We start from the raw sequence: 25916 nt of genomic DNA on the forward strand, positions 1-25916 counted from the left end.
GCAGGAGCTGAGGGAAAGAGTTGAAGCCGACTCCCAGATTTCGATTTGGGTAACGGGGAGAACAGTTAAGCAGGTTTGGAAGGGAAGATGACGAACGGATCATCACAGTCTTAGAAGCCCTCCACTCTGCGAGGACTGGCGCTTCGGCTGGCCCAGCCCGACCCAGGGCCCATCTAGCAGAAGGTCGTCTCTGCCTTCCATTGCTCTCCTGTCGGTTCTCTGTCAGCTTCTAAGACTGCCTTGGCATGTCCCCTCTCTACTGCTGGCTTCCCTCCTGCCTGCCAGAGTTCAGGTGGGAAGGGAGAGGACCGCTGCTTCCTCTGGCATCCAGAGCTTCCCCGTCGCCCCCACCTTCTAGGCATTAATCAGAGTAACCCCTTCTATCTGGATCGAACCTCACTATTAGCAAAGCACTCTTGGCTTTCGTACCTTCTCTGATCCCACAGCAGCCACATGAGCTGCTCTGGAGGCACATGCACGCGCGCACACACACAACGTGTTATCATACACTAGTGAACACGTGCTGAATATGCCACCGCCACAGTCTCGTTTCCACAAGTCTCATGAGCAATGTCTTAAGGACATTTGTTGTATGGCTGAGTGAGTGCGGTGCCCAGAACAAGGGACTTAAGCTTTGTCTCCCTTCACTTCTCCGCCACAACCTTGCAGTGAGAGACACTGTAAGTATCTCTCGTGAGACAACTACCGCAGTGACACCGGACCTTAGCAACTAGTTATTATTATCCTTACATCACCTCTTCTCAATTTTCCGAACCGTGTCTTGGCATTCGAGATCCTTCAGAATGCGACTGCAGCTTACATGTCCAGCCTCACAGGATGCCTTCGCGGACTTCCTACTGAAAAGTCTCCCGTGCCCTGAGAAAGCCTCACACGCCCCAGCCCTGTGCATCTGTTCGCACCGCCCTCTGTCTAGAAGGCCCTTCTGCTCCGCCATCCTCAGTTAAAGTGAAGAGCCACTCCTGTGTGAGGTCCTCCTCGGGGCCTCCCACCAGAGGGAGTCTCGGCTTCCTCGGGAGCCCCAGAGCACCCCTCCGCACCTTGCTTACCGCCCCCGCCTTGCCATGGTTGTCATGTCTTAGCATATGACTTTCTGGCTGCCCCACTTTCCAGAGATGCCTGCCACTCAATTTCTGGTTCACAGAGAACTCCCTTTCTTGTTTTCAAGAAAGAATTGGCTGTGTATTAATTTATGTCATTTCATTCTCATCATTTCAGTGGCTTAGTTGGGGAAGGTGGCGGTTATCATGTACTCCATCTGCCAACTTGAAAACAGAAGCAAGAAGAATATGTACCTATGAATAAATGAGTAACTGCAAGGCATCTGTAAATCCAGGCAAATACTTGGCATTTTGAGGGGCGGGGGGGCTGAGGGGAAGAACGTTTTTCCAGAAAGCTCTGGCTTTAAATACCAACTCCGCATTCAGAGCCTGCGGGAGGCCTTTCATTACCTGTGGTGCTGAGGCCAGTGTACTCAGGGGATGGGTTGCTGACCGGGGAGGACGGAGGTGGCACTTCCACGGACGTGGCGGATTTTGCTGGCGAAAACGATGGCACTGGGGAAGGGGTTGGCGGGGTGGCCTCTGTCAAGACAATCTCTTCTCGGACTTCTGCTACGGGTAGAGAAAGGGTAGGTCCTCAGAACCAAAGGTCAAGGCAAGTTGTCTTTAAAGGACTTAAAAATTGGAATATTCTTTCTCATCTGTGTCATGTCACCCCCTGCTTCAAGCCCTCTGATGATTTGGGCACCACCATCATGGCGGGCAAGACAATTCCACACACGCATGTGCCCACTCTATAGAAGAAGACATCATTGGTTCCACACCACTTGGCCTGCCAACTATAGCTAAATTCTTTGGAAGACAGAGCTGAAGAAACACAGAACATGGAAGTAAGGATACAAATCAAGTTGCCAAGTAGGGCAATTCCCAGGGAAATGGCAGCTTACCGGTGCTTCCTTCTCCCTTCATGGCTCGCATGAGCTCATTGGCACGTTCCTGACAGTGCAGGGATTCTAACAGGTAGAGCACGTAGTCATCAAACATCAGGTGAATTAAGTGAAAAGACCCTGATGAGAGAAGATCCGAACAGAAAGGTAAGTCAGGGCAGCTCAGGTACACCCCTCCACCTGCTCAGCAGTCCGTACACTGGGACTCCCGCAGGTACACTGGGCTCCAATGCTCCGCTCAAGTCTCTCATTCTCCGCTCCATAATCATCTCCGCATGGTCAAAAGTTGCTCCTCTTTGCTGTATCCTCAGCCTAGGCTAGTGCTTGACATCAGGTAAGGGTCACTAATACTTTGTAGCAAGTGAGTCTTTTCCTTGCTCAATCTGGCTCCTCCAAAATGGCACCCATTGAGCCGTCTGCCCAAATGCCATTGAGCCATCTGAGCCCTTGCCGAACCACTGGCCTCATCCTCATCTGGGCACCACTCACTTTGTTCAAAAATCTTTCATTTTTATCTCTACCACAAGTGTGTCTTATTTCCCCGACTGGACTTTAAGGATGTCCATGGCAGGGATTTTGCCTTCTAGTTCCCTATACCGATGTACCTGACATAATTCTGGGAACAGAACTGAAAATCAAAAATTGCAACAACTGAATTATTTCCTTAAATGTTTCTGAGACATCTGTTTAACACATGGTTATTAGAAAAGGTATTAGGGGATGCCTGGGTGGCTCAGTTGGTTAAGCCGCTGTGTTTGGCTCAGGTCGTGATCCCAGGGTCCTGGGATTGAGTCCCACATCGGGCTCCTTGCTCAGTAAGGAGCCTGCTTCTCTCTCTGCCTCTGGCTGCCACTCTGCCTGCTTATGTGCTCTCTCTCTCTCTCTCTCTCTCTCTCTGACAAATAAATAAATAAAATCTTAAAAAAAAAAAGGTACTAGATTGAGAATGTATGGTATTCTCAAATAGCATTCTTCATTCTTAGATTGTTTATTAAAAGGGATGGCAACAATCCTCCCCAGGGATCTTTCCAAGGGCCAGTTTATGTGCTCAAAATCATATCCTCTGATTTAATCTCTACAACCACCCCATAAGGTAGTTATGTTCCTATTATAACACATTATTTCAAAACCATCTTTTCTTTCATGTCATGCTGCCACCATGGCCAGTGGAATGATCCACATGTGAGAGAGGCTCGATTCATGTCTGCTGTAGTCAAACCTCAGGAAAGCCAGAGCCAGAAGGGCCAAGCCTTCTTCTCTAGTCCCATGCTTCCAACTCCCAATGGGACATCTCCATGTGGCTCTTCTGCTACCCATGAAATGTCCAAAACTTCTCACCCACCTATGTACAGCTGACCTCCTCTTCCCATTTCCCTCTAGTTTACTTTTTTAGAGCCTCTGGTATTACTTCCATGACTGTTATCACTGTCCTAGTCATAGTCCTCATCGTTGCCGTCATGGTCTACCGAATGCTTATCATGTGCCCAAACTGTACGGAGCACTTAACACACATCTCCTCCTTACCACAGACTGGGATAGGTGGCACTGTCCTTCCTTAGGGAGCAGGAAAGGAGTCCCTCCATTAGCGGTATGTAGGGATTTGCCTCGGTTTGGTCTGGCCCCAAATCTGTTTCCTGTCCCCTACAGATCATCCAGTTCAGTCTACTCATGGCACAAAGACCAGGTCCCAGAAGGGTCCTTTGAGTTGGGAGCTGTGCCTTTTCAAGTCTCACTAATAGGGTGCTAGGGCTATGGCTCCAGGTGCACAGCTGGTTAGTACATGATACTTGTCAGAAGGTGTTGGGGGCCGGGGGGTCAGGGGCTAACTGGATAAAACCTCCTTGGTGGAATTCATCAATTTTTCCTTTTCAATTCCACCTTCTTGGTAGAATTTGTCAATTTTCTTTTTAATTGCATCTGGCTTCTGCACATACACATGGACACACACACACACACACACACCCTTACAGAAGACTATAGAGGAAAATCCTCAGCTTAACTCTGAGGCCAGTGGATGCCCAGCAGGTCACATACACCAACTCTTATATCCCCCCTCTCTTTAGAGCCTGCCCCAAACTCTGGTCCTGGTATCCACAAAGCTCAAGCCAGGGTCCCTGTCCTATACTTTTTCCACATTCTTCCTTCATCCCCAGGGTGTTCTGTCTGTTTGAAATTCAGAAAGGAGTAGATTGTGCTAAGTCAGAGATGTAGCCTCTAAAACTCAACTTTCCATCCACTTCTCCAAAATGGGTCCCATGAACCACTGAGGAGACTCAGCATTGTGGGTAACAGCACAGGCGCTGGAGCAGTGCACCCAGGCTGACACCCAGCTCCGCCACTTAGTGACTTAGACCCTGGATGAGTTACTCCTAGTAAATGTTAACAACAAAATCAGCCACTTCTTGAGCCCTTGCTCTATGACATATTCATGATCTGTATAAATATGCAGATTTATTATCACGCTTAATCCTCATCACAACTATAGGAGATGAGTGATACTCTCCTTTTGCAAAGAAGGACACTGAGACCTAGAGAGGTGAAATAAGTGTCCAGTGTCACACAACTAGTAACTGGCAGAACTGGGACTTGAACCTAAGACTGTCTGATTCTGTGCAGCTCATTTGGCAACATAGCTCTCTAAAAGGGGGGGTAGTACAACTCCTTGTTTTGGATACAGAAGTACTAACCATAATGAGGAAAAGGACACACTAGATGTTTACTGAATGGTAACTACTGCTATCTGTAAAGTCCCTTTTGCTCCTGAGGTTTTAAGATCCCGTAGGATCTTAAAACATTTTGCTCATATAGCCAAAGAGGTCAAAAGACAGCATCAAATACTTAAAAGGGTCTTCAAAATGAAAAAAATATTTGCTGCAATGTTGCTCTAGGTCCATAAGGATAGAAAGATAGAAACACGGAGCGACGAATTAGAATGGAAAACTCTAGATAATGGAAATGGGTGTTGCAGTTTTATCCCAGGCAGATGCCTTTGAAGTCAGCTATACACCCTTCTCCTTTATAGACAAGGAAACAAAGATCTGACGAAGTGAAGAAATTTACCCAAGACCGCACAGGGAGAAGCATCATATCCAGGCTGGGGGGCCAGTACTCTGGGGCAAGTGTGGATTCTGAGCTTCAAGGTCCCTTCCTTAATGGCTCTGATCAGTTACCCAACTAAATCACCTTTTGATGAGTTTGTAGAGCTACTGCTGCCTGCCTACTGTTGTGCCAAGTACTCTGAGTCCACAAGAAACCTAAAGCTCAGATCCTGACTCCACAAAAGCTACAGGGTCCTGCGTAGCAGAAGTCAATCATTAAGATAATTGGGCAACAAATAGTTCAGTGCTGGCAGTGGGGGGCGGGGCGGGGCGGCTGGCCACGGGAACAGTGCAAGGAAAAGAGGGCAAAGTGAAAAGGGGGAAATAAAGACTGAAAGAGAGAAAAAGAGATGGGGGGGCAGGATGGAGGGAGGAAGAGAGAAACATCAAAGACAGACAGACAGACGGGAGAGAGGCAGTTACAGCTAATACCCTGGGCTTTCTCTCCCTAGTGCTTATCACCGTTCCCTGTACTTTATAACCTGTATCACGTGCCTCCCTACACTAGACTACAAGCTCCATAAATGCAGATGTTTATCTTTTTTTTCCCCCAACTGTTCTCCATACCCAGTGTCCACAACAGTGCCAGGCACAGAATAGAGGCTCAATGACTATCTGTTAGATCAACCAATCAAACGCGCAAGCCCCGTGTACCATATGCACTGTACTGAGCTCTCTTTCCGGCAACACTGTGAGGCAGGCGTTATTATTATCTTCAACTAATAATCGGGGAAATGAAGGCTCAGAGGCTTTAAACAACTTGCCTAAAGTCACAGAGTTGGCACTTGAGTCTGCTGTGGAAAAAGGTATTAGGACACAGACAAAGGAGATTTTTGTTGCTGTTGCAACGTGTTAACGTAGTTGAACACATTTCATAGCATCAAAGCATTTCTCTTTTCTTATGAACAATTTCAAATAGATAGAAAAGTACACAGAATTTTAAAATGAATGGCAGTGTACTCAACTCCTGGCTTTATAGCGTCTTAGTATTTTACTGTGTTTGAATCAGATTTGTTTTTTAATTGAAGATGAGGATGAAGCCTCTGTGTTCTTTTCCTTAATTGTATTTCTCTGCCTCGTGGCATTCAACCTGAGGTAATCGCTGACTTGAATTTGGTATTTACTTGTTCTACTCTTACTACATATAATTATGTACCCATATATAACATATGGTGCTGTTTTCTGTTTTCACACATGACGTAAACGGTATCGTACCTCACAGAGCAGTCTACTACTTGCTTTTGATAATCCATCCACATGGAGGCACGCAACTCAAGTCCGATGGCCACTGTCCGCATATACCATACTTTATTTATCCATTCTCCTGGTGATGGAATTTAGGTTGTTTGTAAGTTTCCACTATTGGAAATTGACTCTTACGAATATTTTCTGTACCTCTTTTCTTGTGTCTGTTGGGTCCAAGAGTGCCTGCATCTTCGGTCTTAAGAGATGGTGTTCCATTGCTCACCAAAATTTTTTACCATCCTACTGATAGTGTATGAAATATAATCCTTGGGGTGCCTGGGTGGCTCAGTGGGTTAAGCCTCTGCCTTCAGCTCAGGTCATGATCTCAGGGTCCTGGGATCGAGTCCCGCATCAGGCTCTCTGCTCAGCGGGGAGCCTGCTTCCTCCTCTCTCTCTGCCTGCCTCTCTGCCTACATGTAATTTGTCTGTCAAATAAATAAACAAAATCTTAAAAAATATATATATAATCCTTGCCGTCTGAAGGGTGTGAGGTGTTATCTTATTTTCTTTATAATTGGTATTACCCTAATTACTAGAAAGGTACACATCTTTTCAAATGATTATTGTCAACTTAAATTTTCCTTTCTGGGAATCACCTATTCATATTCTTTGCTCATTTTTCCTTTGGGGTATTGGAATAATATTGGGGTATGTGAATTTCTATTGGAGTATTTAAACAATTTGTTTACAGGGGTTTCTTATATATTCAGGTTGTTTGTTATATGCACTGCAAAATATGTTCTTTTCTGTGGCTTTTATCTTTTAACTTTGTTTATGGTATGCTTAATAAACACAATTTTGAAATCCAAACATATTTATTTTTGAAATATTTTATGATTGGTCTTTTTTGTGCCTTTTAAAATAAATAATATACTATTTCAAGATCATAAAGATATCATTCCTTGTTTTCTTCCAAAAGGTTTAAGGTCTTTTTCCCCCCCATTGAGATGTTTCCTTTCAGAAGCTGTAGACAAGGGGTCTAATTTTTTTTTTTTTTGTACTTGTCCTGTACAAAAAAAGGCTTGTTCAGAAGAAATTTGCCCAATCCACTGATTTTTAATGCCATCTCTGTTATATATACAATCCTCTTGTTTAACAGAGGATCTGATGAGGGGAAGACAAGTTTTGTATCTGTCTGTCTTGGGCACCTCTGTTCTGTTTCACGGCTCTACCAGTCTCACTACATTACAGCCCCGCACTGTCTTAGTCCATAACAAATGTGAGTATCAGTATCAGGTAACCAAGACCCTACATCTTGTTCTTTATCTTCAAAATGTCTTTACTATCCTTGGCATTTTGCCTTTCCACATGAATTTTAACATCAGATTGTCAAAATCAAAGGGAAAAAAATTAAGAATTGGTCTAGAATTCTATTGAATTTGTGTATTAATTGGTAGAACAATCTCTTTGATGTTGACTCTTTCCAAACATGAACAGGGTAGATTTCAATAATATTTTTGAAATTTCTCTTTGAAGTTCTTCAAACAATTTTTGTTAGAATTATTTTATAGGTATTTTTTAGTTTCCTTGGCTATTTTGAATGGTATATGAGTGCGTATTTATATATACTATGATATATACTTAATATATGTTAGTATATGCTTACTATATACACACACTCAATTATATTTTCTTTTTTATTTTTTTAAAGATTTTCTTTATTTATTTGACAGAGAGAAATCACAAGTAGATGGAGAGGCAGGCAGAGAGAGAGAGAGGGAAGCAGGCTCTCCGCTGAGCAGAGAGCCCGATGCGGGACTCGATCCCAGGACTCTGAGATCATGACCTGAGCTGGAGGCAGCGGCTTAACCCACTGAGCCACCCAGGCGCCCTCAATTATATTTTCTAATTAGGTTCTGGTTTATGCTAAGAATACCAATGATTTTAAAAAAAAAAAGCTCAATCGAATGATCTCACTGAATTCTTCTTTACACTATTAGTTTGCAGACTCTTTTGTCGGCCATCATGACATCTATAACAAAAGGCAGTTTTTGTGTTTTCCTTTCCATTTCTTAGATTTCTTTTACTTTTATTATTGCATCAGCTAGGACTTCCAGTCAATATTTATTAGAAACAGTGTTAAAAGGCATTTTTGTCTTAATGAGTTGAATGGGAAAACTTCTAAAGTTTCACCAGTTAGTATGATGTTCACCGCAGGGTTTTGGTTGCCCTTGAAACATACTAAGTAAATCCCTCTCTATTCCTAGTTTGCTAAGAGTTTTTAAAAATTATACCTGGGAGCTGAATTATATCAAATCCTTTTTTTCTCCTCTACATCTATAGGGAGGACCGTATGATTTTTCTCATTTAATCTGTTTAATAATGTATGTTGATAAGTAATTTTTCTGACTTTGAATCATACTTGAATTCTTGCCATAAACCTTATTAATCATGATCTTAAAAATTTTGCTGCTGGATTTGACCTACTAGTATTTTATTTAGAAGTTTTCATCTATATGTGTGGTTGGGTTGGAATTTTCTTTTCCTCTACCATTCTTCCAAGATTTTGAAGTTGAGGTTGTATTAGCTTCATAATTGAGATTACATCAGCTTTGTGAGTTGTATAGCTTTCCTTTTGTTTTTATTGTCTAAACATGCTCATTTTCATTAACTAAGGATTTTATATTTCTTAAAAGTTTAGTAAAAGCTATCTGTAAAAATATTTATGCCTTATGTTCTGGAAGGAAGAGACTTTGACATCTACTGCGATTGTTACTTGATCTTTTCTCTAGCATCCTATTTTATGTTTTTGGTTTGCCATCCTGTTTCTATGCTTCTTTTATCTTGCCATCTCTTTTCAAATTTTTCCATTTTCCTTCGTAAATTATGATGATTTAGTGATGAGCTCTTGATTTATTAACATACATCTCACACATTAAATCCAAACTGTATTTTTTTCAGTGAAGTCCAAAATTATTTAGCATTCAGAGACAAAAACCTTAGCGTGCCTTAACCAGTGCTTGAAGCTTCTCTTCCCACCACCTCATGTTACTTTGTAGCCTGGGGCTTGCTTTTATCTTTTTTAAACATGAAAAATATTTTTTAAATGATAGTAATTAAATTTTTTTGCAAATTTAAGAATTTCTCTCATCTTGAAAAAGGGCTCCCAAATTGTTGGACATTCCTTCCGTGGAAAATTGAGTGTCTCTGCACCCTCTTCAGACTTGGTCGGTTTGTGACTGCTTTGAGCAACAGAGTATGGGGGAGGTGACAACTTCTGAGATTGGGTCATAAAAGGCAATGTGGCTTCCCCCCTGGAAGAGGGAGCCACCATGTGAGAATTTTAATTATTTAGAGGCCACCATTGCAGTATGGACACGGAGCCACATGGAGTGCCCACAGAAGGCACCCTGATCACAGCAGTCCTGTCTTCAAGATATCCAAACCCAAGCACAGACACAGGAAAGAAGAAGCCTCCAGATGATTCCAGCATCCAGCTGTCAAAGCACCACTGCCCTTGAGTGTTTCCATCTGAGGTTCCAGACATCATAGGGATAAGCCAGCCCTGCTGTGCCATGTTCAAATTCCTGACCCACAGAATCCACATGTATAATGAAAGTACTATTTTAATGTCACTAAACTTTGGGGTAATTTGTTACACAGCAATAATAACTAGAATCTGGTTGTTTCTTGTATCCCAGACCTTTATTTTTCTTCTTGCTGAAATGCATCCTTTAAGTGCTTTTTAAGTGATGTTCTGTGGGGCCACATTCTCTTAGTCTTTGTAGAACCGAGTGTGTCTTTACTTTGCCCTCAGTCCTGAATGATGGTTGACAGTTCTTTGTTCTCAACACTTGAAAGATATCATTTCTGGCATCCCTTATTACTCTGATGTTTTGTTCTCTCATAGCTTCAAAACATTTTTAAATCTATCAATATGGATTTTTAAAAAATCCATCAGTGAGGATTAAATAAATTTGTCTTACCTTTCGGTGCTCAGCATCTGAGTCCAGGGTGTTTGTCTGAGTTGTGGAAACTGAAGCAGCATGGGTTTCGTGGTCAGGCAGATGTGATTTTGAAACAGAGCTCTGCCCCTTGCCATACTGATCTTGGGCACGAAAATTCTCCAAGCTTCTTTTCTACCTATTATTATCTGCTTCGAAGAGCTAATGTGAGGACAGAATGTAGTACATGCCTTCTAAGCATTTGCTACAATGAGCAGCATTATCCTGTCTTTGCTTCACGTTCTCCATCAGACTTCACAGGTTGTTGCAAGAATTAAATGAGGATGTGCCCAGTATCCTGCCTTGTGCATGCTAGGCTCTCCATCAATGTTACCTTGTTTTTATGAGTAGTATTCAGCTGCAGAAAGCTAGACGAGGTGGTGACTGAGCAGGAAGAACAGGGCTCTAGGATGGAAAAGATTCAGGGCTCTCAGCACAGTCTGTGGTGCACCTGTGGGCCAGCCCCTCTCCTCTGGGGTTGGCTTCCTCCTGAATACAAGGAAAAGCAGTTCCTGCCTCCGAGCGCTTGGCAGGGGCCTGGCTGATGTGTGCAACGTTTGGCAGGGTCTGGGTAAGAGAGCCAGGCCTGGTCACCTACACCAGGAGAAGCAGTCTGAAGTCTCCGGTCATGGCCACCTGGTGTGGGAGCAGGGTGCCTGATGGGGCTGCTCCCACGTAGCCCCCTCAGCCCTTCCTGAGCAGCAGAACTACGACACTAAGCCAGAAAACAGGTGCGTGGGCAGGTGAGAACGTGGGCCATGAGCAATCCTGCCCCCTTGGTGGGCAAACCTGGGGTGGCTTTTCCAACAGTTTGATGCCAGAGTACTTCCAGGAACCACAGTTGCCTCCAGATGTTCCCAGCAGTGAAATCCGGGGCATGTGGTGAAAACCCAGAGTAAAAGGGTAAAGACACCTGCACTGACTTGGGATCCAGGTGTCCTCTGAATGGAAATCACAGCCGTCGACGGAAAATACATGGGTGTGAGTGTGTGTGTGTGTGTGTGTGTGTGTGTGTTTCCAAAGTAGAAACTATTTTCCTCAGCCCCGTTAGGACTCAAAGTTCATCTCCTGCCAGCCTGCCTTTGCTGACTGATTTTACTAGAAACTGCTGCTGGCGGCAAAGAAAGATCGTCTGGCTACTTCAGTTCACAGCATAGGCTCTTTTCAGTGAGAAGGAATTAGGAAGAAAAGAGTGAAAAGGAATTAAGGAGAAGAAAGGAGTCAACTACCTTTTGAAAGAGGCCGTTCTGGGCAGAGGTGGCAGAGGACCCCCCTCCCCAGGATCGCTGTGATGTTCCCCACCCTCACGGCGCGGTCAGCCCACACCACTGGGGCGGCAGGGATCCTGTGGGAGTTACGAGCCAGATAGAGCTGGCCCCTGCCACTGGGGGAGGGGGCCGGTGAACAGAGGGCTCTTTTTCCTAATTAGCTGTTTTTATACAGGGAACACATGACCCAAACACAACCACCAACTGTGTCTTTGACATATACAGGCAGAAAGGGGGAGCTGGGCTTTTGTCTGCCGCGGATTCTTTCAACTTGCCTGTCACCCCAAAGCTGCCGAATTCCACAATGAGTCGGATGAGCAGGACCACGGCAGACAGTGTGCTAAACGGACTTGGAAACAGGTGTTATTTCAGCCCGCCTCGGGTTGGGAAATACTGACAACGTGAAGTTGGGTGAGCTACTCCTTGCCTTTCCTAAGAGATCTGTGACCGTTTCTGCCATTTGCCCAAGTTTCCGGTATATCCTAAACCAGTGCGTGGTTCAAGAAAGGAAGGAATACATTTCAAGGAAAACGTTTCTTGGTAATAAATCCAGCCCTTTTCACAGAACCCTAGCTGTTCTACTGTCTTGATTTCCTATCACGTTGTTAACTTAGTAAAAACAAATGAGTTCCAAAGAATCCTGCCAAGTAAATTACTTTCCCTGTCTAATGAAGGGGCCTCCGTAATCTATATAATCAGTTTAAGAATGAGCACACTGAAGATTAAGGGATAAAGCGAATAAGGCGGCTTGCTTTGTGGACGCGGGTACGTATATTTGGGTGCGATGTTGTGGATTCTTTGATTTTGAAGTAGTGAAAAGACCGCAAAAATGTTTCAGCCCTTCGCTGGCTTGAAAGCAGCGATGCGCGAATGGTTTTCCCAGAACCAGAGGTGACATGTGCTAACACTAACTGCTGGAAGTTATCAAAACGCCGTGCCCGATGGTCCTGCCCAGGTATCGGCCACCAGAGCATTTCCATGCACCATTCACGGAGAATTTCCATCTGTAGCCACGGCTCAGGCCAGTGCCGAGAACTTCCCAAGGCCGAGATTAAAGAAATCCACAACAAAACACTGCTCCAACTGGGGAAACACAGTCTTTCATGGGCAGCGCTGTTTAGAAAAAATAGTGCCGCCTTTGTTTTACCACATACTTGCGTCGTTGTGTAGCACAACTGGAAAATGGTGACAAGACCATAAAAAAGCTGGATGGAAAAGTGTCAAATTAAACCCGGAGCAAAACCCAGAGCCGATTGGCTTAATTGGAGGTAATGAGAAATGAAACCACATCTCTACTCGCAAAGTCAAGTAGTGAACTGAAGCAATTACCCAGAAAATCTACCAACAGCCCTTTGCCGAAATGCTTCAAAATTTGAGGCAAAAGTGTTTGTGGAGATTTCAGATGTCTGCTAACGAGGGCCTGGACTCCGTGAAAAGGAGTCCGTGTCTCACAATGTAGCACAGCATTCACCCTGAGTCGGTGGTTCGGTTCCTACCTGTGGACCAGCGTGAGCACCTCTAGGCAGAGATTCCAAGTCATATTACTGTGGGAGCAGCAGGCGTGCCCTTGGGGAGGGAGGTGAGGAGCACCCAAAGGGTCAGCAAAACCAAAGGGAAAATGAACATGAAAGTCCTTTTCTAGGGATCTGACTGAGGCACAGCGTTAAAGAAACCTTTAGACATTCTCCCCACTCCTGGAGCATTAAGCCAAGCTATATGCCAATGTTCCCACTCAGAGGCTTTCGGTCTTGGGAAGGCCACACTATGAAATTCTGCAATAGTCCTGGGACACAGTGTTCACTGGGGACACCTGGCCAAAGGGGAGTGTACCCAGTGTTTTTTAGTCCCCTCTAAACTCCAATAATACTAGCTAGGTGAGAACCTCCATCTTCAGATTTGCATATGTTAGCACACAATGCTGTCTTTCTCCCCGAATGTCCAGACAATGTCGACTCCTTCCAGAACAGCTACATTTCAGGGTGATGTCCTTGTAGGCTCAGACACAGCAAGTGAGATTAAGGCTGAATTTAGAGAGGTGACATTCAAGCACCAAGTCCAGAGAGAAAGTGTTTGGATGTGGGGAGGGCTGGGGCAACCTTACCGAAGCTGGGGGCACTATGCAAGGTCATGTCCCGGATCACCCTTGTGCCAAAACAGGACCACATCAAGAGGAACTGCTGGGCCACTTTCTTCAGGGACCCTTGTCTCTTGGCAGCCACCTACAAGAAAGGGAACAGCTTAAACAGTGGTCAGCATAACCTTTCATTTATTACTGACTGCCTGAAAAATGTCAGGAAGGCTTATGGGTCTCCAAGTTTAATGCTATGGAACAATGGATTTTGACTTGCTTTGTCTTCCAGCAAAAAATATGCTTTAAAGAACGAAATCTTCTGTCAAAACCCAGTGTACACAGCAGATAAAAGAGATGCTGACCCGGCTGAGTCAGGGGAAGGAGACTCATGGTCCTGCCTCCTGCAACTCCCACCTCCAGAAGGGGGCCCAGGCCTCTCCTCAGAACCCCAGGGCTCCGTGGCTGCTGAGGAACATTCAGATAGCTCAGTGTGGGGCTCTCTATCTCCCAAGTGCCACAAAGGTGGATGGTGGGTCGCAGTACCTGGGCTGCTCCTTCCACTCTGGGTTACCAACCTTCACAACACACCGGTCCACCATGGTGTCTAGCCACTCAGTGTAGGACTCAATGGGAGACTGTTCCTCCAGGAGGTGGTCAAATTCCTGGTACACTGTCAAACAAAGGAGAGAGCCCCATACATCACTGCAGCTGTGTCTACACAGAGATACAACTTAAAAGAACAAAGGAATGAAACTGAATAGAACAGAACTCCAGTCTTAACAGAGCATTCAGGTTTTAGAAAATACGCCCCAACTTACCTTTCCAGGCTCATCCTCGCCACTTCTGAGCGCGTGGGAACCTGGCTCCCATGTTTAATTTGCCATGCCCTCAACAAGCCCTGCTTTCTCAGGCAGTTCTCTCTGCCTGGACTGTCTGGCTCCTAGTGCCCAGCCCACATGATGCCTCTCATGAAATCCCTTTCCTCCGCAGGACCCTCGCTGGTAGAACTGATCACTTGTCTTTGAAGCTTCCAGCAGAACTGGTCACTCGTCCTTGAAGCTTCCGGCAGAACTGGTCACTCGTCCTTCGAGCTTCCAGCAGAACTGGTAACTTGTCCTCCGAGCTTCCATAGCACTCTATTATCTGTATCCACCCCTTCGCTGCATTGCTAATGCTGTGTGACAGTTGTGGTGTGTCTCCCGGGCCAGTTCTCTATTCAGGATCTTTCCTAGCCGGGGCCTTCCCGTATGCAGCTGTTATCTAGGATGTGTTTGGTTCCTTGAACAGACCCAGGCAGCACTGCTTCCTTGCTCCCTGCCCCGTGGCAGGGCATGTTTGATAGTTCAATGCTTCTAACCCACAACTATATTGGGCAAGTCGCCCAACCAGCCTCTCAGGGCTCAGCATGCAGTAGATGCTTAATAAATGTTCACAGTGCAAAGGGAACAATTTCTGTGTCCTTAGTTTCTGCATTAGGAAAAGGAGGATAATGGTGTCACTTTATAGCCCATCTTCAGCTGCTCGTCAAATAACCAGTCCGGAAGGGCTATGGAATGTGTGAAGCACTAGAGAAAAAAGAAACCCCGCTGGGGTGACCTCCAGTTTGAAATATCTCTTTTCATGACCGTTTTGTGCTTTCTGCATGTGGAGCTCTGTGAACCAAACCACACCTTTAGATCCACACTTTTAAAAATTTCTTTTATTTTTTACAGTTTTCATTTGTCCACACCGCGTTTGGTCCCCCATTCACAGGCCCAGCTGAGGTGCTCCTGTTTCCTGAGTTGATGACTGCGACAAAACACAAGACATCAGCCACTGGCCTGGGAGATCAGAGCAGTTTTAGAATGACAAGGGGCTTTATTTACTTATTTATTTAAAGATTTTATTTGTTTATTTGAAAGACAGAGATCACAAGTAGGCCCAGAGGCAGGCAGGGTAGGGGGTGGGAAGCAGGCTCCCTGCTGAGCAGAGAGCCCAATATGGAGCTTGATCCCAGGACCCTGGGATATGACCTGAGCCAAAGGCAGAGGTTTTAACCCACTGAGCCACCCAGGTGCCCCCAAGGGGCTTTAAATGTCCATTGCGTCAATATCAGTGTCCTTTTACAGAGGAGGAAGCTGTGTTTCAATGAGATTAAAGGTCCCCCTCGAAGTCAGAGGGTGAGCGAGTGCCAGAGCTGGGACAGAGCCCAGGTATCTGATTTCTCTTTGGGGTGCTTTCCTCTCGATGGCCCCATGGATGCATCAGGCGCTATTGTGCTTCTGTCGATGATGGTGAGGATGACAGAAGTGGCGGAGAGAGCGCTTACGGCTCACGCCTCCTGGGGTCTTGCCGTGTGCCAGGCACCTTCCTCACTGCTTTGCAGGGACACTCTAGCCTAAGCCTGCAGCAACCTCGGGAATGTGACAGCAGATTCTCAGGTGCTGGCTGAGTGAACAGACGAACCACCCCAGGAGGCCAGTGCTGTTATTGCTCCCGTTTTCCAAAGGAGGGGGCGGAGGCACTCAGTGACCCTCTGCGGGTCTCACCGCCAGCAAATGGCAGAGGCGGGTTTCAAAGCCAGCCAGACCCGACGCTCGCCTCCCAAGCACGGCACTGTCCCAGGCCCCTTTCCATACCCCACGGTCTCCCCGTGTCAGAGACTTGGAGGCCGGGGTCACTGGGCACAAGAGCCAGGGATCTGGGGGCACCCAACCCCCCTGCTCTTACCACGGTCATGCTCACCAGCACGCTCAAGTCCGAATGTGCACTCTTTAATTTAGGGTAAGCGAGCATTCCCAGGAAGGACCTGTTTTACTGAGGAGACGCAAACCCCCTAAAGCAGGCACGTGCAGGCTTGTCAACTGCTGATAAGGAAAGGAGGGCGCAGCACACAGCTGTGTTCACGAACTTACTGCCCAGCTGTCTGGGGTGGGGGGCGGGGATCCGCAGGGATGATATTCACGGGCCAGGCCTGCTGCCTTGGGAGTGCCCTTGTCACTCTGCGGCCCCCTTTCCAGGCACTGCATCATACAGAGGTGTCCTCTTGGGTAACACGCCACCATTTATGAATTACTTGTTCAATGTCTGATCTTTCATGAACTCTGAGCTCCACAAAGGAAGTGCACTGTCCATATTACTCATTGCTTTTTGCCCCGCTGCTAACACAGTACCTGGCCCACAACAGGCGTCCAGTATCAGCTGGGATGAATCAAACCTCAGCACTCCCTTCCTCTGGAAGAAGAGCACACTCACAGCTTTAAAGGGTGCCGTTCTGCGGGCGCCTGGGTGGCTCAGTGGTTTAAGCCTCTGCCTTCGGCTCAGGTCATGATCTCAGGGTCCTGGGATCGAGCCCCACATCGGGCTCTCTGCTCAGCGGGGAGCCTGCTTCCCCCTCTCTCTCTGCCTGCCTCTCTGCCTACTTGTGATCTCTGTCTATCAAATTAAAAAAAAAAAAAATCTTAAAAAAAAAAATGTGTTTAAAGGGTGCCTGCCGTTCTGTCCTGGGCTGAGGAGAACCTGAAAAGGAAATCCTGAAACGTTTTCTTCTTGGAGAGGTTGCAGTGATCTCCAAGGTGTTCCAGCAAAGGCTCAGAGCGTGGCCCCTACAGCAAGCCATGGGGACTGCACTGTGCCCTATGAGTATGGGTGATCTTTTCCTCCTCCACAAAAGGTGCCGGGGGTCTGGAGAGAGCTGTGTCTCATGCTGCTGGGAGTCATGTCATTCTCGGTTCCCATGTATCCATGCCTGGCCTGGGCTGAGGTCCTGGAGACACAGTGATCAGAGGTACAGCTAGTGCTGGTAGGCAGCGGACACCCAAGCTCTCTGTTGGCCTTGTAGCAGGGAGCGGGGATAAACAGAACAGGAGCATGACCGTAAGAATCTGAAAAGACCCCGCAGCTTCTGGAACTTGCCCATATCTCATCATTTTTGTCTTCTCTTCTCCTCCAAGTGAGTAGCACTGGAGCACGGTGGTGAAGCCAAGGTCAGGCGTAGGTCAGGGGCCCCGCTCTGCTGCTGGGGGTAAGGGTCACCCGCTCTCTGAGGCTGAGCCTTGTGCTCTGTAAAATGGGGGCAGGTATCTTCCTCGTGGGGTTGGTGTAGAGAATTAACGAGATTATGCCCATGGTAGGTCTGGCCGAAGACCCTGCACGGAGGAGGCCATCTGTGAGCTCCCGTCTTATTTTAGTGACCACCTCTAAGTTCTTACCAGGGGCAAGCAGGCTGGCGGCTGCTGTGGAAGGAGGAACGAGTATGCAAGGCGCCCCAGGGAAGGACCCTAGGGTTCAGGTTTCAGCTGCTTCCGTGGCTTCCGAAAAGGACTCAGTGGGAAGGGGGTCTCTAACAGGAACATCTTTCTGAACTTAGTTATTTTTAACCGCCACATGCTTAGCCTGGCTGAAGAAAGTTCCCTCAAGAGGACATGCAGAAGGCACAGACTGGCAGTCTGAGGGGACCGTGGTGCTCAGGAGAACAGGCTGAACTTCTCAGGGGATGGCCGACCTCCGTGCAGCTTCCCGTTTCTGCACTCCTGGCCCCACCCAGGCGTGAGAAAGGAAAGCTGAGCAAAGCCAGGAAGCTGCATCCAAGGAGACCCGCATCCAGGAGACCCACATCCAAGGCCACTGGGGTGGGAGGCCGGGGCCGCACGCTGCGGTGGGCGCGTGAGGAACAGCAGAGGTGTGCGGACGGTGGCGGTGTTCTCTGGCCCCTGCACGTCCGCTACTGCTAACAACACCCGGCCTGACCTCATCCAGACAACAGCTGGAACATTCCCGCAGTCTTTGTCCACCGGGACAGGAGCACATGTTCACAGAAGTGCACCACCATCCGTTCCCCACTCCAACACTGAATGTGATTGGCAGGTTCGCCGGCCCGTAGCTGGGCTAACTCGTGCGACCCTCCGCTGGGAAACAGGTGCAGCATATCTGGCTGACTCCAGGCCGATGTACACGCAGACAGGCAACACACTGCTGTTCTCATTTTTTTATGTCACCTATGGGACTACGCCCGGCACCAAGAGTCACGGGGTGGGGGGCCTTCTGCCTGACACTGTGCACTGCCCAGCAGCCCCTGGCTCCCTTTCCCCCAGGGATGTTGACACACGTCCTCTTAAATCAATTAGCCCTTCCATCTGGGCTGACCCATTTAACAGGAACAATAAGAGAGAAGGGATCCTAGGGGGCAGGACAAGATGGGAATGCCACTTAAATATTTACGCAGATACTTTTTCTTTCTTTTAAAAACAAAGAACAGACAGACCCGTTGGCGGAGTGTCTTACACTGGATGATGAGTTTCCGGTGCTCATCGCGGGAGTCCTCCATGGTGTAGAGGGTTTGCTTGGTGATGCTGTTGAGGTCCACGTTCCTCCAGTCTTCCAGCATTTGGAATGTGATGTCTGCACTGTGGATCACTGTACGAGATGCCTGTAATCCAAGCCAATTAACTCATTAACTCCAGGGCTGTTAGGTTAAAACCCCGGCACGTTATTTTCTTTTGAATGAATCTGCATAGGGTATTTTGCAAACTACTTTGAAATTCAGGAAAACCCCATTTCAGGAAATCAGCAGATGAGCCCATCACTCAGAAGACCTGTACGGTCTTTTCTCTCGTGGTTCTCTTCTGTCAGCTGTGTAAAAGATTTCTCCAGGGTGGCAGAGGCCAGACCACACCCTGCTGTTCCCAGCCCCTTTGGTCTTGACCCCTGGGGAACAGTGGGATGAAGGCCAGAGACCAGTCAGGCTACAGATGTAAGCTTGCAGGATGGAAGCGCTGTGCTTAGTAACCCACGTGTCTCTCGTGTCCGAGAAGCTATGGGCCCAGACCTTGGAATGGTCCTGCTACCCAGGGGCCAATGACGGTTTCCATCTCAGCAATCTGACCATGTGTCTTTTTCATATAAATGCATTCTGAAGCAGTTTATGGTCTAGCTTTCTCTTTTTGCTTTTTGGTTTTTAGGTGAGTATCATGAGGAGAGGAAGGGAAGGGGAATAAAACCTTGAGACTCAGTTGCTCACTAACGTGCGTGTGGTGTTTGTGCGAGCACGCTCGTGTGCACATTCAACCTCTGGTTTCCTCCGCAAACCCTGCAGTTGGTGAATGGGAACAGTACTTGGGACCACCAAGTTCAACAATGCTGATAAGCAAAGGAAAACATTTCCAGAATCATTTCCTTTGCTTGCATGTTTTTAAAATGTCTTTAACAAAATGGAAAAAAAAAAAAAAGATTTCTGATACACATGGACATTAAAAGTCTCCTAATGAGCGTGAATTTCCAGGCAAAGGTAAATACTGACAACCCCTTTCTCCCCACTCCGAGCACAAGTAAACTCTTACTTAAATCACTATAGGACTTTTTAAAGGTCAGTGGCCTCGAATATATGAATCTATGAATTGGGTCCATCTCTAATGATAATGAAAACAACCAGAGTAAAGATCTGGGATTCTGGATTCAAATATATTGAGTTCGAGTCCTGGCCTTGCTGCTAACCAGCTGGCTGATTTGGGGCGGGCCAGCAGATTTAACCTCGGTTTCCTGATCTAGAAAATGGAGGGAAGAGGCTCTGCCTCTGAAGGAGGCTGCTGCTGGGGGACTCCGTGAGATGATGTTTGAAAAGGGCATAGTTTTGGGAGGAAGAGCTCAGTACAGGAGCTACTATTACTCAGGTCCGTGCTGGTTGTGGTGATGCAGGGACACCTCAGGGCCAGGGCTCATGGCTGGGAGCCGGGGGGGGGGGGGGGTCCTCTTGCACCCTGCCCGGCAATCCTGCCATCACGCACGCTCCAACTACAAGGTCACACCCGAGGTGTGGCCTCCTTAACCCCTGCGTCTCAGTCACACTCACGTGCCCCATTATTCTCTATTTCCATTGTGTTTCCTCCCTAACACTTAGCACTTTTAATTAATTATTTTTTCATTCACATTTTTTTCCCCCGCTCAGGGCAAATACCACTAAACATCATGTCTGCATATAGTAGGCGCTCAAAAGATTCTGTGCAATGAATGGCTGAGACAGGAATGCCAAGCTGCTTGTTTAGTGAACCCCAAAGGGCCTGGGTGCTTAGATCCCGGGTTTCAACATGACTTGTCTTGTATGTGTTTAGGAAAGCTTGCTGGGATGGATATTAGCTGGGAAGTTCCACGGAGTTTCCTTCCTATCACCAACCCCAGTTCCTCTGGCTGGTCCAGAAGTGTGTCTCCGAGCTTGTCCGGTGAAGATGGAAAGGTAGCACATGCTGATTAAAATACGTACCATCTGTGTGGGAAGCGGAGAGTGAGCTTATGCATGCACGTGTGTGAGCGCACACGCGTGCTGGTAGCTGTAGGGACAAGTACGGATGTTTTTACCTGCATGCATTAAAGGCTCAAAGGCTTCCTTAAACTGCCTGAGCCCCAGAGGGAGGCATCAAAGCCATGCCTAGTTCTCCAATATGATCTAACCCCAGCTCTTCTAAGCTGGGGAAAGAACCGGAAGGCATGCACCCACAGAAATACAGCAGTGTTTCTCTGTTGTGCCAATATTTGTTTGCTCCCCTAAATCCCACTAATCTGGTAGGGCTCTGCCCTATTCTGGAACAGTGCCTGGATGTGGCCTCTCTCACAACCAGCATGAACATGAAGGTATAACTCTGGTTTCCAGATCTTCCAAATCACCCGCTGTGCCATTTATGCCGGGGGCAGGGTAGCAACAGTGAGGTGTGCAGGAGTGTAGTTCTGTATTCTGAAAGTTCTGTAGTTCTGTATTTTCAGAATGCAGAACTGGTCTGGAGGCTTCCTGCAGGTCACTCTAAGTAGAAACCCCTCCTTCCAACCTTGACCTTGAATAAACAGCACTGACCCAGAACCCACAATAAGAGGGAGAGGTGGCAAAACCCACCCATACAAAGAAGGCAGGCAGATGGCAGGCGGCAGTGAGGGGGTCCTGCCAAGCTTAAGAAGCAGTGGGGCTGACAAAAGAGGACAGTGCCTGATGGAGAGGAGCTCGGCCCATCCACTCGCTTCCTGCCCTGGGAAATGTGGCTCAGGGGCTGCTTAGCTGACATCTCCTAGGGCCAACTATTAACAATGAAGTAAAAACAATTTTTGAACACATGCAAATCAAACAAAAATAACCCCACTCATCTGAGGCCCAGATCTGACCTGTAGCCACCAGTTTGCCCCTTCTGCTTTAAGATCATTAATGTTCTAACGAATGTTAACTGGGGCCTTAATATGCTTCGATTCCCTTCCTTAAGGTGTAAACTTAAGAGAAACACAAAGCTTTATGCCATTGAATCATCACCAAGGAGTCATGGGGAGAAATTCTGCCTTTCACTGTATGCATTTTTGTTACTGCTGAATTTTTTATAGGAAGCATATGTCACTTTAGTGCTGAAAAGAACAAAAATCCGGATAAAATAAATAAAAGTGGGTAAATATTTAACATACTGTGAAGCTCTGAACTCCTCGGGATGATACATACACAGCAAATCACCCCCTTTATGCATTTGAATCATTTATCTCTGTGACTCCCAAGAAGGGAGGAGACACTGGGCTCCCTGGGCTCCATTGGGTTGGTACTTGGGGATGCGGTGCTGGGCATCTGGTGTTGGCATGCGGGACGAGGCCCGGGATGCCACCAGATCTCTGTACTGCACCAAACATTCTTTCTCCCAGAGAAAGAATGGTCCAGGCTCATGTGCCAGCCACGGCTGAGAAAGCCTCATCCAGTCAAGGGAAATGCAAACTTGCACGAGAACGTGATGCATGGTTAAGGAGCGACTGACGTCAGAAGCTATTCTGTATGTTAATCAAAACTATTTCGTGATTGCCTAATGCTTTTATTCTTTATCTGTAGAAATTAAAGGTAATGGTAAGGATGTATCAAACACTTATTATGCTGCATTCAAAGACCAAACAGCCCGACAACAGTTCCTCCCGGGAGCTGTTCTGTGCATGTGCTCCTCACAGCTGATGACTCCGCAGGACACGTACCTGGCAAAGGTGATTCAGTGATGTCTGCCGTCTCAGAATTTGGGAAAACCTTCTCGACACTGCAAGAAGGAAGAGTTAGTCTGTAAGTATTTGCACGCTGTATGGTCCCACCTCAGATTTTCCAGGGGCGGATTTCAAAAAGTGGCTTATTTGGCCTAAATTTGTCTCGCTGTCCAACCCCATTTTTTATGCACCCGCTGGCAAAACCCTGCATTTCTTTGTTCTCCCGTGTGGACAATGATTTCCTAAAGCGGCGATATTTGGGGTACATATTTCAAAGTCAACCACATGCCATACTGGCAGGTGTGAGAAATTGTGGCGTCAATCAACCGTAAGTAAAAGCAATTATTTACTTGTCTTTCATTTCGCTAATTGCAAGCTCAATCGCTTCTCCCCATAAATAATTGCTGGAATCAAGTGGAAGCTTTGAAGAAGGCCCTTTAAAAGTAGTATATCTAATAGGGAAACTTGATTGAGCCTCAGCGGTGTGGTGGTGTGAGGGGTAGCTTTTAGGATGGGACCCTGGGCTGTATCTTGGAATGCTGCTTTGCGTTCATAATCTGCTACTTTTATCGAATGATCTCTATGACCTGTTGGTGAGTTTCACGGATCCTGTTTACGACAGTGATAAAGCAGGCTAATGGTCCGAAACGGGATGACCTGAAGATTTCAACACCAGGCAGTCAAGTCATGTGCCAGCGTCAGGTCTCCGCTCTCACAGAGTTGTCTGGAGTGGTGAGTGTTTCCACTCCTCGCCCATCCTCAAAGTCCCCCTGAGGTTCCCTGGGAAGAGGGGTTCCCGCGGGTCCCGACAGGTGGAAGGTCCCACAGACCTCCTCGCTGCCAATTTCAACAGGTTTGTTTTGTCAGCACAATTAAAACAGGTGCAGGGCATTCTTCTCATTAATTTCTGAACTGGTCAAGAAGCAGAAATTTCCCTGGGATTATTCTAATTTGTACTCAGAGCCAGCTCGGTTTGAAAAATAGAGCGTGGGGTGGGGGAATGGGGGGGTGGGGGCACAGATGAACTTCTAATTTTCCAGACCGATCAATCGTTAATCCTTCTCCTTAATTACTTTTTCTTTAACTTTGTGATGTGGAATTTAGTGCTCATGAAAAGAAAAGAACTGAGAGCCGTGAAATAAAGCAGGCTTTATCAGTAGGTGCTGGGCGCTGCAGGCGGCCTCAGCCCCCGAGCGGGTCTGAAAGGGCTCCCTGTGCCTGCCCAGAGAGGGTAATTTGATCCTCTTCATTTTCCCTGCCGCCACTTACTCCCCGGCAAGAATGGCAAGCTGTATTCAAATGCTGCTTTAAGAAACCTATATCTTAAAACTTTGTTTGGCTTAAAATCATTTCATCTTTGTGGAGTAGCACGTGCGTCTTTCCACAAGTATGGAAACACCGGACAGAGGAATAGGACCGGTTTTCTCAGGCAAAACGAATGGGGGAGGATGGCTGGTGATGCTCAGCAGGAAAAAAATAAAAAAATAAAAAATAAATCACAGTCCTAATCCCCATAGGAGAAATATTAATTTGGCTTTCTCATTAGGCAGAGAATTGAATATGTGAAGCCCTGAAGCCTTTCTCTGGCTCCCATCACCACCTTTTTGGGGGTTTCGAGGTTTGGGGTTGGACAGACTTAAGTTTGACTCTTGGCCCCTTCTTGCTGGCTGGGTGGCTGGGTGGCTTTCCGGAGGTTTCTCTGCCTCTCGGAGCCTCATCTGCAGGGAGGGGATGCTGCCCCTGTATCATAGAGGTGGCATGAGGATTAAGTGGGACGAGATAGTGGTGACGAGCAGACACTCTGGTGTGGACAGACAGACCTGCGGTGGGGAATCCTGCCTCTGCTACTGACTAACCCCCCTAAGCCTTTTCATTTGCCATAAAAGAAGGGCACCACTTGTAACACACCTTTTGGGAGCACTGACGAAGTTCATGCAGGAAAAGCGCTAGGCTTAATATCTGGTGCTTTGCAAACAGTAAGTGGAAGTTATTATTATTATTATTATTATTTTATGAACAATCAATGTAAGACTGTTTGACCCTAAAATGTTGTTTTCCCTTCCCCTCAGCTCACCACCTCTGTACTTACATTCAAACTTAATGTTCCGCAAGTTTTCTGGGAGGTCATGGAGAGCCACTTTTAGCCACTCATCCAGCTGCTTGGCAAACTTTCGGATCACCTGAGTTAAGCTGGAAGGAAGAAAGGATCCGTTTTAAGTGCCTCGTGTGTTGCCCGACCTGGTTGGGTTGTTCTAGAATTGTGTTTTGGCCATGCCAGTGTCACTCGGAGCAGTGGCCTTAGGGGCAAGATGGGTGGCCCCGCGTGGCGCTTGTGGGCATGAGCAGGGCCTGGAGGCAACGTGCTCTGGTGCCCACGCTGGTGGCCGGAGGACGCCCTCACTCTGGGTGTCATTGGTTTGCTGCTGCACAAGCCTGTGTGAAGGCAAGAACAAGCCACATGTTCTAAAGGCACATCAACCTCAACATGTACAAACTGAACTCATTGCTTTTCCATCAGACATTCTTTTCTTATGTTGCCTATTTCACTGGGAACTCTATTTTCCCTAAAATTTTTGTTTTCAACTTTTTTGCATGGAGAAATTTCAAATATACCCCAAGACAGAATGGTATAATAAACCTCCAAGTAAATCCGACCCAGTTCCAATAAAGAGCAGTTCAGTTTATCACATGCTGCTCTGTCTTTTCTGGAACGCTATAAACAAATTCATGATGTATCATTTCAGAAACTTTGTGTCCATCTTCCAACATGCACTTAAACATGTACTTATGTGTGTGCATGTACACACACACACACACACATTTAAAACCATTGTTGCCATTAGTATACTTAACAGAATGAACATCAATTCCTTAATATTATCTAATAGCCCCCACACCCTATTTTTCAAGTGTCCTCGAATTTTCTATTTCTCTCAGAACAGTCTTTTGGTTTCTTTGAATCAGGATCCAAACAAGGTCTACACATTGCACAAAAAAATGACCTTGTTCTATTTCTAAAGACTTTTTAAAAAGCCTCTCTCATGCCATTGGTTTGTTGCCCCCCTCCTGTTATTTGTTCCCTGGAATGCCCCACCCTCTGATTTGGTTGACATCCTCATAGTGCCATTTAACCTGTTCATCTATCCTGCGTGCTTCTCATAAACTGACAGCCCAAAAGAACAGATCGAATGAAGTTACAATTATTTTTAAGGCACGAGAACTTCACAGGTGGTCCATGTCTGCCCTCTGTACCACACCATAAGGCTTATAATGGCTGCTTGCTCCTCTTTTACTGTATCTGGTTTTTGACACTTGAATAGTCTCTTGTCCCATGATCAGGTACTGCCGATTTTTATCTCCAAGTTT

At 46.7% G+C, this 25916-nt stretch overlaps 1 protein-coding gene across 3 annotated transcripts in view; it reads right to left on the reverse strand.

Annotated features, from left to right (window-relative positions):
• Nucleotides 1–25916, reverse strand: part of RFX4 (regulatory factor X4) — a 155861-nt gene that overhangs the window by 20267 nt on the left and 109678 nt on the right. For 2 of the 3 annotated variants that reach the window (XM_059404625.1, XM_059404623.1), the window contains 7 exons: nt 24640–24740; nt 22548–22606; nt 18855–18999; nt 14168–14262; nt 13623–13740; nt 1967–2086; nt 1470–1631 (listed from right to left, as the gene is read on the reverse strand). In XM_059404625.1, coding sequence (XP_059260608.1) covers nt 1470–1631; nt 1967–2086; nt 13623–13740; nt 14168–14262; nt 18855–18999; nt 22548–22606; nt 24640–24740 — 800 coding nt within the window. The remainder of the gene's footprint in view (nt 1–1469; nt 1632–1966; nt 2087–13622; nt 13741–14167; nt 14263–18854; nt 19000–22547; nt 22607–24639; nt 24741–25916) is intronic. The other variant, XM_059404624.1, reaches the window with a different exon arrangement.

The sequence above is a fragment of the Mustela nigripes genome, chromosome 6 (assembly GCF_022355385.1).
Source record: "Mustela nigripes isolate SB6536 chromosome 6, MUSNIG.SB6536, whole genome shotgun sequence".
Classification (NCBI taxonomy): domain Eukaryota; kingdom Metazoa; phylum Chordata; class Mammalia; order Carnivora; family Mustelidae; genus Mustela; species Mustela nigripes.